Source organism: Peromyscus leucopus, chromosome 15, assembly GCF_004664715.2.
Source record: "Peromyscus leucopus breed LL Stock chromosome 15, UCI_PerLeu_2.1, whole genome shotgun sequence".
Classification (NCBI taxonomy): domain Eukaryota; kingdom Metazoa; phylum Chordata; class Mammalia; order Rodentia; family Cricetidae; genus Peromyscus; species Peromyscus leucopus.
In genome coordinates, this window is record NC_051076.1 from 49422404 (window position 1) to 49436902 (window position 14499).

The 14499-nt window shown below is 39.9% G+C and overlaps 1 protein-coding gene across 1 annotated transcript in view; it reads left to right on the forward strand.

Moving 5' to 3' along the window:
- The first annotated feature begins 3923 nt into the window (after positions 1 to 3923).
- The window catches only part of Crb1 (crumbs cell polarity complex component 1), a 192690-nt gene continuing 182114 nt past the window's right edge, over positions 3924 to 14499 (forward strand). The window contains exon 1 of the mRNA XM_037211361.1: positions 3924 to 4145. Coding sequence (XP_037067256.1) covers positions 4076 to 4145 — 70 coding nt within the window. The 5' untranslated portion in view covers positions 3924 to 4075. The remainder of the gene's footprint in view (positions 4146 to 14499) is intronic.

The following is a 14499-nucleotide window of genomic DNA, read 5'->3' on the forward strand; positions in this document are numbered from 1 at the left end:
CTGGACAGGGGTCATCCATGGGATTTTTTTTTCTGTGCTCATTATCCTCCAGTGTCAAGATCGATGCTCACACATGTTCTATGGAATCATTGCAGAAAGATATTAAAAGCCAAAGAACCTGAAGGTTTTAGCCCACGAAAGACTTTAGAAATCGATATTGATGTCAAGAGTGAAAACTCAGAACTGTCCCTGCTCTGTCCTCAGCACTGTCACAGTGATTTATGACAGTGCAATTCTTTTTTTTTTTTTTTTCCATGCTGATTCTCCTACTTGACTCTCAGGTTCTGTTGCTGTTCCTACTGCTTAGTGGTGATGATCATTGAGAGAGCAAAAATGCTTCAGCCGTTTTCATGTCTGAGTAGAGACATAGATTCATTCATTAAGATCGGAGCTGCTAATAAACCTCTACATATTGGTTGTTAGAAATACATCTTTATTCTATACCCAGAAGCAGTGCTGAAATAAGCCAGGCAGGGTGGCATGTTCTTGTAAACCCAGCTGTGAGACAGCAGAGTCAAGGGCTCTCTAGCCAGTCTGCCTCATCTTCTTGGTGAGTCCTAGGCCAGTGACAAACTGTCTCCAAAAGGATGGACTGCTTCTAAGGAAGGACACTTGAGGTTGTCCTCTGACCCCCACATATACCCACACACGTGTGCACCCACACCCACATGAATACACAAACACAAAATTTTAAAAACATTTTATATATATTTTAAAATAGAATAATTTCAAAAGGCATTAATAGAGTTGTAATAAAACAAACCCACATATACCAATAGAGTAATCAAATAATTATTTTTCCCATGTGACAATTTGTAATATTTATATCTCTAGAATTTTATCAAATTCTGCAGAACTCATGAGTAGAAAAGTTATATTTTGATATACAGTAATTTTGCAGTAGATTCTTTTTCACTTGAAAGGCTGTAATGGATGCTGGAGCCTGTGATGGATTCACAGGTTTTTTTCTTGAGCTCTGTGGTAGGCATTTGTTCTAATTGGTGAGCTCCACTAAACTTTGATCTGACAGGAGCATGTTCAACCCTTCTAAGGAATTATCACTTTTCTTCTTATAGCTTTGTACGTCTGGATTTTGTCGTTCAGGGCAACACTTCTGTTCTCTAGGCTGAGCCACTCTGACCCCCGCCCCTTGGAATGTGACAGGAAAACTCACTGTAGTTAATTGACTTCAATGGAATCATCATGATGGGCAATGTGAGAATGTAATTTGTGTCTCTAAGTCTTTGGGCCCTTTGTTACCAAGCCAGTAGTGGCATCTGTTTATGTTTGCATATTAATTGTTCTTGCTTATTGCTGTTTATCATAGTTATTTTTTTTGTTATGTTTTATGTTTTTTTTTGATTTGTTTTTTTTTTTTATTTTTTTTTTTTTTTTTTTTCTTCCCCAACCCTCCCAATGTAACCCCCCCAACTCTCTTTCAATTCATGACATCTTTTTCATTAATTGTTTTGCATGTGTATATGTATTTGCTTATGCATATATATTCCTAACTGTAACCTGTTGGGTCCATATAATGTTACTTGTAGATATTTTTTCAGGGTTAATTATTTGTCACTGAACAATCAATTGGTATCTCTTCCATGTCTCCACTTCCAGATTTACTCAGTTGCCTGTAGTTCTCTGTGTAGGTCCAGCATCATAGATTTTTGCTGTCTAGTTTGCTGTGCTCACTGATGTCAGCCTTGTTCACTCACATTTGGTAGACATTTGGTGAGCTTTATGGTTGTAGTTTCTGATGTTGCTAGGCCACAGAATCTCACAGCCAACTTCTGGTTCCATAATCTTCTCCACCTCTTCCACAATGTTGTCTGAGCTGTGGGAGTTTCTGTCGATGTATCACTGGCACTTTGCTCCATAATTCTGCATTTGATTGCTGTGTTTCTGTAGTGGTCCCACCATTGCAAACAACAGATGTTTCCTGTGAGGTGAAGACTATCCAGTGGTTTAAGACAAATGTTTATAGATGGTTGTTAATGCTGATGTAAGTGGACTCAATAAAAAAAACCTGAAAAAACAAGAACAAACCAAATTTAAACTCAGTTGATGGCATGAGATAATAAAAATTAGAGCAAAAATCAACAAATTATAAACAAAGAAAACAATACAAAAAAAAAACCCCAACTAATCTAAAAGCTGATTCCCTGAAAATATAAACAAAAAATGACAGACCATTGTTCCAACTAACAAAAAGAAAGAAAGAGAGGACCCAAATTAATGGAATCAGAAATGAACAGGAAAAATTACAACAGACACCAAAGAAATTCAGAATATTATAAGGGACTGTTTAAAATCTTGAGCTCCATTAACCTAGAAAATCTAAAAGAAATGCATGATTTTTCTAGAGGCAGCCAAATTACAAAAATTAAACCAAGATGTCAACTCCCTAAATAGACACAAAACAAATGAGGAAATTGAAAAAGTAACATAGTAAAAAAAAAAGCCTTCCAACAACAACAACAACAAAAGGTCCAGGACCAGACAGATTCACAGCAGAATTCTACTAGACATTCTAAGATCTACAATCCACAGTAAACTACTCAAGAAGAAGAAAGAGGAAAAAGAAGAAGGAGGAGGAGGAGACAAAAGATCAAAAGGAGCACCCCAAACTCCTTCTGTGAAGCTATTTTCACCCTTACCCAAACCAGAAAATGACAGAGTACACATTCTGTATTCCCAGAATTATTTTCTGATTTCATAACAGCCATTTTCCTAAAGTCTCCTATTAAAACCTAGGAAATTATTTTATTATTATTATTATTATTATTATTATTATTATTGTAGTAAACCATGTGGATGCCCTTCTGTCATCATCCTATGTCTCTATGTCTTTTCTAAGAATCTCATTCTGGAAAACCTCTATGTCAGACCAACATGATCATCCTACTCCACAGAGCTGAAATCTAAGAAAATATTTCATATATAATCTTTTAGATGAAATCTTGCTATGTTGCCCAACCTAGTCTTGAACTTATGGATTCAAGTGATCACCCAACCTCAGTCTCCGTAGTATTTCAGACTATAGACACATGTCCCAACACAAAACTAAAATAAATAATTTTAAATGAATCAATTCTACTTTATCAAATAAAATATTCTGAGAGAGGTCATACAATATCATTGCCAAAAAAATTAAGTTAGCTATAAGAATACCAAGGTTTCTTTATAGATGGGCAGGAAATATAAAACCTTCAAAATAGATGTTGTGTCATTAAACATCTATCTGAACTATGAAGATTAACACAGAATCAGTCATATGAATTGCATTTTAAGCTGCATGGCCAGCTTTCATTATACAAAAAGCACAGACATGTACTAGCGCAGATACCAATCACAGAATCAGGCATTCCATTTTTAACTATAGGGTTTGTTATGTAGCTATTAATTTGCATGAATTAATGATGGCAAAGAAATAACTCAAGAAATCCCAGAGGATGTAATTTCAAGAGCAGAGTATAAACACTTGTAATAGAAAAACTACCTCCAAGTCTCTATAATTCTACTCATTTTATGTGATAGCTTATTTTTTTCTTACAATTTTTCTACCCTATCAACACCAAAAGCACCACTGAACTGTTATTGTAGGGTTTAGAAACAGAAGAAAATTATTTTTCCATAAATTGGGTTTTGGAAACTAATGTAACTATACAGAATTCTAGAGTGTTTCTTTAAAAGTTGCCATATCAGAATAACCATGTGCTAAGACTGTGACAAGAAATTAATTTCTCTATTAAGAGCAAGACCCTATCCCACAGTGGATCCTTTCCAGGAGGATTAACGCAAGAAAACTGGTAGGATATGCCCGAAGGGGCATGAATCCAGTCCAGACTGGAAAAATCTGCTCCAGGTTTGACTGATTACCCCATCCTCCTGTGTCAGTGAGATGGGAGGAAGCACCAGTGCTTTTTGAATCTAAGTCTGTGGAGGAGCTGTGGAAGCTTGGGACAGGGATGGCATCCCTAGTCTCTGATGCACCTGCTCCTCTCTGAGCCAGAGAAGAGGCCGGAGCCAGACAGGGACAGCATCAGCAGCACTTCAGAGGGTGCTGTCTGAGACCATGAAGCCCAAGAAAACTGACTACCTTCTCATCTTCTACCTCAGTTCCTCACTGCTCATCTGCATAAAAAGTAAGCCCTTCCCACTTACTGAACTTCTGCCTCTCTTCCTGGCTTCTTGGCTCTCTTGCGTGTAGTTACAAGAAAGGGTGTGTAAGTGTTCTTATAAAAAATCGTTAGCAAGTGCACTGAAGTCAGCGCTTTTAGTCCAGGTTTTGTGATTTACACCAAGGAGTAGTTGTATTCTCAAATTGTTTTATCTCTTGAATAGTGAGCATGAAGCAGAATGAAAGGGCCACGCAGAAAGAATATTTTGTTGTATTTGCACACTTACGAATTAGTTTCGGCACTTTATATAAAGTTGGTCTTTCTTAAAATGATGTTATTAATAAGTTATGTTGCCTCTTATTCTCATATGCTATCTATTTGTTTTCACAGTTAAATAATTCTGAATTGTTACAGTTGCTTTCATAATCAGAGGGATGGTCTCAATACTTCCCAAAGGAGAATGGTGAAAACTGTCCCTCTTCCCCCCACCACTAGAGAAATAGTCATATAGTTGTGTGCTTCTGTTTTACGAATGAAGATATCATTTTCACCAACTTCCCCAAATATAAACAAGAATGATGTGTTTTGCCCCTCGAAATAATCTTGTTAGGTATGTGGCAGTGTGGTGAGTCAGGGGAGAATGGCCCCAGCTGTGTGTTTATGAAGGACAGTAGCTATTGAAGACATTCAAAATGAAGACAGGGAGAGTATGCGCTTGTCAAAGGGGCCATGTGATTTGTGTCTGTTGCATCTGAATATCAATACTGCAAAGCAAAGAGCAGAGCAGCTGCCTTTGTGTGAGACCCCTAGCATTAAGGCAGTGATGGGTAATCTGGGTCACCTTCTGTGGCTGTGACAGTGCCATGTGTTCTTACTGGTGTGGTTTACAGCTGAACAAACAGCAAAGATTAGTTGAAGACATGAGCAGGCACTCTTGCTGGGTAGCTGAAAACACATCCAAAAAACTGAGATCAAACTTCAAACAAATGAACAGTAAAATACCCATCACAAAACACGCAGAGAAAAAAACTTCAGAGATGTATTTGTTAAAGAGGTGTGATTTCAAGTTATCCATCCCATTTCAAACTTAGACTGGGACCCTTGATAGGAAGTGAATGAAAGGTGCCTTACTTATCTTGATGGACACAAGCAGGAGGCCAGAGACAGAAATGAGACATAACATGAAAAAGATGCCACGTTAGGGGGCATTTTGTAGCAGAGAACATTGTCTTTTTCTCTTTTTGATGCAATATTTATTAAATTTCCTAGAGTGTTCTTTAAGGGCTCGGATATGGAACCTGTCATACATGTATCTATTTAAAGGAGAATCATAACTAGGAAGATGCCCAAGAACATTGTTTCACTTTTCTTTATCAATAGACTCTAAGCAAATATTTTAATTACTTAATTTATTCTTCAGAAAAATGTTTTCTTAGTTTAAGAAGGTAAATTTGAAGCTTATTTTATTCAAATTTAAAACAGACAGGAGTCCTTTCATTTGTGTTGTATTTGTTGTAAATTAACGATATTGACTTTATATTCAGAACATTTAGTCTATACTATTTGGGGGCAATGGAATTTCTATCAGTAGCCCAGGTTTGCTTGGATCTGAACCCACTCTGTAGCTCAGGCTAGCCTCCAACTTGGGACAGCCTGCCTCAGCTTCCCAAGTGCTGAGATTACAGGTATGTACCGCCATGCCTCCAATAAACTGAATTTATCACTAATTTCTTTTTTGTGTGTGATGCTAAAGATCAAATATAAGCATCTTCTAAATGCTAAGCATGTGCTCTTCCACTGAATTATTTCCTTGTCCTTCTCAAATGTTTAATTTGAGAAAGGTATCATTAAGTTCCAGGGTGGCCCTGAACTCACTTTGTAGTAAAGACAAGCCTTGAACTTTTGATCTTTTGGCTGAGGGTCTGTCTCTAGAGTCTGTATTCTCAACTGGCGTGTGCTGTTCCCATGCAGTAACAATACACAAGGACATCACAAACATACAGGAGAACTTAGTAATTAGTATCTTATTAGTTTTTATTGAAACTAGTATCATATTAGTTTTTATTCACACTTTGAAATTTATTATCTTAAGTTTAAGAGGAAGGAGTTATTATTGGCTCCAGATTATATTACTTTTGTAAAGTCATGCCTCAAAATGCTGTCAGACAAGTGCTGTTTATTCTTAGTGCTCTATCTCTTTACATCTTTGCAGTTAAGGATATGCTCCATGAAGGACATTAGAGCCGACTTCCACACAGGGTACACTCACTTCCTGTTCCTAGGTAGGTAGGAAGTCATTTCCCCTTAGCTGGGCCTTCAGTGAATCTACTCTGTTGATTGTTTCTATATCTGTTCCAGAATTTTACAAAATGTATTCAGATATATAGGATCAGGTATATTTTAATAATTCAAGTAGGGCCTTTTCATTTTGTTTTTGTCTCATATTAAGTGAGAATCTCATTGGTGTGAGACTCTCTTGTGGCCCATTATTTTTCAGCTATCTTAAATAATGGGAGCACATTCTAATAACTCTGTTTGGACCTTGATATTAGCTTGCTCTGTGAGGCTTTCAAGAGTCTACCTTATTAAAACAACCATCAATTACATAGCAGTTTGTATCTCCTTTTCATCAGTCTATTACAGCTTTGGAGAAAAATGGAATCTTTTCTATGCAACTGTCATGTCTAGAATAATGTGAATTCTTTAAGTTTATATTCAAAGCATGATCAGTGCATATAACTGGAATGTAATTTGAGAAAACCATTATTAGACTTATATGAATGACATAAAAGAATTTTAAGAAGCATTCACTCTTCTGGAAGGTAGCAATTATTAAATAACTGAATTTGAATAAAGTCCTCATAAAGAGAGTTTCCTAAAGAATAAATAGGATCTATGAAGACAGGATATGGTCTGATTTATCCAACCTTAATGCTATTATTAAGGAATAATTGAATTTTCTCAAAAGACCAGGAAGCCTGATATAACTCACCATGGAATAGCTACTTATTCTTTAAAATTCTACACATGCAGCAAGATTGAGAACTTTGATATTGATGCTGCAAGTCAGATGCCACACAGCAGTGTCTGTCACAGTGCTTACCAACAGAGCAAGTAGGGAAGGGGTTCCTTGCTTCTTCCTAAGTAATTTTGTCCTCAGCTTACAATAACTTTTTTTTTTCTTTTTTCTTTTTTTTTTTTTTTTTTTTTTTTTTGGTTTTTCGAGACAGGGTTTCTGTGTAGCTTTGTGCCTTTCCTGGAACTCGCTTTGGAGACCAGGTTGGCCTCGAACTCACAGAGATCCGCCTGCCTCTGCCTCCCGAGTGCTGGGATTAAAGGCGTGCGCCACCACTGCCCAGTAACTTTTACTTCATAGGAGAGACCCATTGTTTCCCACATCAGTGCAGGATTCGTTTTGGTTTCTCTTCATGTGCTCATTGTAAACAGACAAGATTTTGCTCAAGAATTTCCTGTTTGCTTCACCTTTGGTGATTTTCAGTGATTACCATTTATGTTCTTATAGCATCCAAGTTTAACAAGGAGACTTCCCCTCTTTACAATGTTGCTCCTTCGCATCAGATTTAGCATCCCTGTCTATACTTACATTTCATTTTGCAACTTTGTTCTATGTCACATATTAAACTGCAAACTCATTACTTTTGTGTTGATGTGTTTCTGTTTACCTGCAAGACTGTAGGATGCTGCAGGAATCATCAGTGTTTTGTTCATGGTTATGGGTAATGGGACTGAGGTAGCTTGTCCTCAGCTTCAAGATGAGTGAGTTGCTAGATAGCAAAACTTCATCTAATCACTTCTAAGTGTTGTGCCCAGATCGTGACCCCCAGAGAGACCACCAAAGACGAGCATGCCAGAATGCAAAAGCAAGGTTTAATCCTGGATATCCAAAAGCAATACAAGCCTAGGCAGGGACATCGTCCAATACATCCAACGCAGTGGAGGCTGGAGGAAGCGTCCACCTATCTGCAAGCTTAGCTTTTAAAGGGAAAAGTCACAAGGTTACATCATTTAGGGGTGCTAGTACAGGTACAATTCTGATTGGCTCGCTTCTATGGACTTCTAGAAATTACTTCTAAGGGAGTGGTTGCCTGCCACCATTTCTCATTGGCTGCCCCCAGATGGGGGCATCTGGTGATTACACAGTCATTATGGAAACTAAGGTTGGGACATTCTATGGTCAAGCAGTTGCCTAGGGGGCCAGGGAGAGGACATTCCATAGTCCGGCAGCCATTACCTCCTGACTACCTTGTGACTCTGTATTTTTACACTTCCTGGTTTCTGGAATCTGAACTGACTGGTTTCAGTAACTAATGGCCTATTCCCAAAAGGAGAAATCTTGGGCCTTAATTTTAGGGTGAAAGCATTTTGGTCTTATTTCTAAGATGGCTCATTTTGGTCTCACATTTCCCCCTTCTCATGTGCCTAATGGAACTCAATCATGGGTTTTGGACAGTTAGTTCCTAAGTATCCCTCTCTAATAATGACCATGTATAGTTAGCCATCTTGTCTCTATGCCAGGGAGTTTTCTTTTGACCCAGCATTTCAACCTTTTCTGAACAGGGAACATGGGTGACGTTCTCTTCTGGAACTGCTTCGAGCTGGCATTGGGGCGATGATGTCAGGGGGCCCCAAAAGGCTGAAAAGCTAGTCAAAGACTGGGCAAGGGGGCATTTGTCAGAAGATGTAGCTGCCTGACACCATAGGGACAGGGAAGAACCATGTTAGCTGGGCTGGTCCACGTTAGCTTTTAGCAAGTCTGGAGCTCACGGTCCTCTGGAGCAGTGGAGTCAGCGACTGAAACCTGGAGGTGACTGCCAGCTGAGTAGAAATCTGTTGAGACAAATTTAAACTAGGAACAGAAGTTAAAATTTATGAACTTATTTGGAACCCTTAGGTCCATACCCTTAGTAATGGGAAAAACAGTAGTCCCAAGACCAGGAGAGAGGAAAAATACCATCTTTAGGAATACTTATCTGGGGTCCTTTAGACCTCTGTGAAGTGGGTCTAGGTTTTTATGGCTCTTTTGATCCTTTGAGGCCTACTTACAAAATGACATAAAAGTTTTAGATACATTAGTATTACCAATCTGTACTGAAATCCATATTGTAGACAAAGCAGGTAATGGGTATCTTGTAAAACAGCAGAAGTGGACTCATACCTTTGAGTCCCAACAAGTTACATTTAAATATGACATCTAAAACAAATCCAAAATATTGAGCTTGTGACTGAACAGTAAGTAGTCATTGCTCTACCAGCTCATCAGGACTCCTAAATGTTAAGCTCTGAACCATAGAACAGGAGAGTAATCTGAAACTTAATCTCATTTTGGACTCATATCTGAACCTTTATGGCTTACTTAAACTTTTATATAAAAGTGAGCTAACAAGCTAGCTATAGCCTTGCAGAAGAATCTGGTTGATACTGCCATGCTGACAAAGTTAGAGCTAGCCTAGCCATCAGTACTATCAGAAATCTGGATAGGATAAAACTATATCTGAGTGCAGACCAAGAAGCTTCCAATCCTATAAATTACAGGGACCAATCCCTACCCAGGTCTCCATAGCGTTGGAGGCACCAGTCAGACCAGCATAAATCTTCTTCCGCCATCAGGTCCATAAGGCAGAGTATTTTTCCTGTGGAATAGGCACATGGAAGACTGACCTTGATCAGGCAAAAGGGTGCAATCAATTCCAGTGTCCTACTGCTCATCCACAGTCTGAGCTGGGTCCTGGCGGCAGGCGTTTCACTGGGGCATCTTGCCCTTGGTCAGCGTTGTCATATTTCAGGCAGAGACTTTGTGGTGCCTCATACGTAATCTTCTTTGGAGACCTTGGGTCACTGCTAGGATCTGGAAGCCTGTCTGTTATAGTAAGCTTTTAGATCAACATTTAAATGCCATATTCTGCAGATCTTTGAAGTATGAGGGCTGTCCAGGTATATCTGAATAGACAAACTTTGTTTCTAAATACTTGTTTCAAGCTCAACCCTAAAAACATATGCAAGAGACTGAGTAAATGAGTAAACTTACATCAGTACTTACTTAACCTGACTACAATTAAAAAAACTTGATTACTTATGACTGACTATTTATGTTCTCTAACAGTCTACAAAAGTAGCCTAAAAACAATGCTTTTATGTTGAAGGTCCTCTAGCATCATTAAATACAGGTTCAGTAAAGAAACCAAAACAAAATATCATTATACAACATTCTTAAGCCTGAACGTACCTTGGGTAAGAAGAAACATTTTTTTAAGCCATTGGTTTTTAACTATAAAAACTGTTCTTAAAAGACTGAGATCTCTCAAATGTGTTCTACCACTGCAACTAGACTCTTTTTGGAACTCTAGTCCTGCCATACGTTTGCAAACCTTAGCTGTTTCCTATGATTCCTTTATGTTGCAAAGTTTGGCTGCCAGAGCAAGGTATATTCCTGTGAATAAAAGCATTGATGTGCAGCTTTAATATTAATCAAATAAACATATGTTGCCATCTATTTAAATTCTATAGAAACTTGCTGTTGAACACTTGGTAAAGACATAAGTATTAGGTGTTAACCCGAGTAGATCTTTATAACCTTAGTAAAAAATGGCTGCCAGCCACATGGCTGCCCATGAGATCACCAGCCAAGATGGAGGGAGCCACATGGTTGCTGTTTAAAGCTCGTATTTCTAAACAATAATTACTTGCACACATACACACAGTTGGATCCAAGTTACACACATACATACATACAGTTAAAGCTTGCTTACATTTTCAAGTCACATGCCTGTATACATACACACATAAGCAGTTTGCAGAATCATTAGCCATTCTTAAGATGAAAACCAACCGGAATCAACTTTTAAATTCAGTATTTGCAGGTATAAGAAACCTTAACAGTTTACATCACATCCTCTCTGACTTTCTACAACCTTCCATGTGCCTTCAGTCCATAACTTTGATCCCTCAGACATTTACTCTAGACAAATTCCACCTTTTCTTTTCCTTCAAAACAGAAACTCTTACCAAAGTCTTTCTTGTGATTTCCCTCAGTACTCTAGATTATATTGTAAAGTTACAATATTTTAAACAACAACAGAAATACATGCATATACCATAACAAGAATAACTCTCAATTTGCATGAGCACTGTACCACAGACAAACTGTTGGTGACATTCCATTCTTGGAGCCAGATCTTGATCAGGTTTTAGCCCCAGGGCAGGTCTTGGGAGCCCCACCCAACAGCATGGAAGAGAATGGGGAAGGCATGCACCATGGAGACAAAAGATTGCTGTTAACCTCAGACCCTCAAGTACACAAGAACAGCAGACTGAAAGTGACTCCATGCCCTGGCTGGGCCCACAGACCTGCAGGCCACTCCTCAGCTGTGACCCTGGAGGGGCAGTTAGTTCTCCACCAGCCCCCACACTGAGCTCCTTGAGGCTCCTGCTGGCTCCTGCCAGCTCTGCCCCATGTCCACACAGGAACCCAGCCAGAACCTGCCGACCGTATCTGGGCTCCACAGTGCTCACAGCCGGCTCTAGCACAAAGCCATGCCTAGTTCCCATGCAGCCAAGCCTCTACTCCACAGCTTTTTGAGCGAGCTGGGGCCCGAACCCGTTGCATCTAGGCCCCGTGATGCTCACAGGCCGCCTAGCCCTCTCAGCGGTGCCCTGGGTCCCCGAAGTAGCAGCTGTGCAGCCGCTGCCTGCCGGACTCATTGCAAGTTTTCTGCTGCCTGCTGCCTGTGCTCTGGTCAGAGAGAGCAAGGAAGCAATGTTAGGTTAGTCTGTGCCAGTTCAACCACCGAAGGGGTCTCCATCCCTTCGGCTGGCAATCCGGCCCACAAGTCCCAATGCATACACAAGCTCAGGCATAAAACACTCACACATGTGGCCACAGTTCTCACACATTTATACATTCATGAAGGTATAACAAATAACACTGACGAACAAGATAGGCAGACAAAAAGGAAGAACAAGGGCCCTACAGATGGTCCAGGCAGACGAGAGTCCAGAGAGGGAGCCCCGATAATGCCAAAGACCTACGGATGGGACAGGGACAATTCAACAGAGTCTCCCGATCCCCAGACGGATCCCTCACAGGTGTCCAAACAGATGGACCCCTCACGGGCATCCTAACAGACAGACCCCTCTCGGGTGTCCTATGACGGGGGACCTGTGAGGACCCCCGCGTCCTGATGAGGGGTTGGAATGTCTTCCAACTCCTCCAGGGTCACCTTACAGTTGCGTCCGCCAAGGTGAGCCTGTCAGATTCAATCGCCGGCTTCGGATAAGAAAATGAAAGTAAAAGGAAAGCAAAGACAAGAAAATGGAGCACTCTTACCGATCGGTGCAGATGGACCTCCGGAGCTCTTAGGTGTCCCGGCCGGGGGGTCTCTGGGGATCCTGGAGAGCCCCCAAATGTTGTGCCCAGATCGTGACCCCCAGAGAGACCACCAAAGACGAGCATGCCAGAATGCAAAAGCAAGGTTTAATCCTGGATATCCAAAAGCAATACAAGCCTAGGCAGGGACATCGTCCAATACATCCAACGCAGTGGAGGCTGGAGGAAGCGTCCACCTATCTGCAAGCTTAGCTTTTAAAGGGAAAAGTCACAAGGTTACATCATTTAGGGGTGCTAGTACAGGTACAATTCTGATTGGCTCGCTTCTATGGACTTCTAGAAATTACTTCTAAGGGAGTGGTTGCCTGCCACCATTTCTCATTGGCTGCCCCCAGATGGGGGCATCTGGTGATTACACAGTCATTATGGAAACTAAGGTTGGGACATTCTATGGTCAAGCAGTTGCCTAGGGGGCCAGGGAGAGGACATTCCATAGTCCGGCAGCCATTACCTCCTGACTACCTTGTGACTCTGTACTTTTTTTTACACTTCCTGGTTTCTGGAATCTGAACTGACTGGTTTCAGTAACTAATGGCCTATTCCCAAAAGGAGAAATCTTAGGCCTTAATTTTAGGGTGAAAACATTTTGGTCTTATTTCTAAGATGGCTCATTTTGGTCTCACACTAAGTTTACTGATTTACAGGTTAAACAGATACCGAGGCCAAAAATCTATACATCTAACTTCGTTCTACATTTTCAAAGGTAATAAATAAAAGGTTCTCAATCTCTAAAATTATGAGATTTATATTTTCTTTATTAAGGTAGACAAAAAAAAACTAAGTAAATAAAGAAAATATGTACTCACGTAACGTCAGCAGGGAAAAACAAAAATGAGATAGAGAACTATGGAATTTATAGGGAATAACTTTTTTTCTGTAGAAAATACCTAAAGCAATGGTCCTGAGGCAGTAGCATGCCTATAGAGTTTGTGAGTTGCTAGGTGTTTTGTCCAATTTGAGCAGATGAATGGAAAAACAGGAAACTAGGATAGGTATCCATGATGTTACCAATAGCATCTTCAAGTTTTACAGTAAGCCTACAAAGTAGCTGTCACTAAACCCACTAATATACTCAAGGCAAGATAGATTAAAGGGTGTACTCAAAACACAGCTATAGGGTGACACACTTGAGATTTTCAGCCCTTGGTCAGTCTGGATCTAAGCAACGTATTAGCTCACAAAACGCAAAAAATAAATGGTCAGGACTTGCGCATGCTGACATTGTTGTAGGAAGTCAGCCAGCGTGGAGATAATTACAAAGATTATATTTCCAGGATTTTCCCAGATAATCAAGTATCAGTTTCACCTTTATGCTATTCCGAATTTAAAAATGTTCACAGTTTTAACTGACGCCTCACCCTTCAGAGTGAAACCTGACAAGATGGGAGGTGCTGGTGTGTAGCTTCCACTGACCTTGTTATCACAGCCTTTTGTGGTTCCTCACATTGTCAGGGTGATTTCCAGATGAATGACTCTTTTCTTCTGTAAATTCAAAATTCATTGAAACTTTTACGTAATCACGTTTTGGCAAATGGGTGAGCGCAGGATGCTAATGAGGCCGAGTTTACAGTTTAATCTTGGTCTGGTTCAGTGTGCTTGGCACAGAGGCCAGCTCCAGACAAGCCATCGCGTGGTTCTTCAACAAATGAAGAACCGCAGCTTGCAAAAGCAGCTGTGGGACAGCAGCTGTTTACATGCAGATAATTTGTTAATTTCACTTTACCAATGGCTATAGATTCGGCTGTCTGCTTCTTATGATACTTTCCTTCTATCTTTTCTCCTAAAATAATCATGAACTAACTAAAGGATTAATCTATATAAACCAATAATTACAGAAATGAAAACATTTTCTGGCCTCTCTCTATTTTGTCCACTCTCTTTTATTTTCTGGCTTCCTTTTACAGCTCCTCTTTGGAACATTGCAAGCAAGGAGAGTTGATGCAGTTCAGTTTTTCGCACATTTGCTGGATGTGG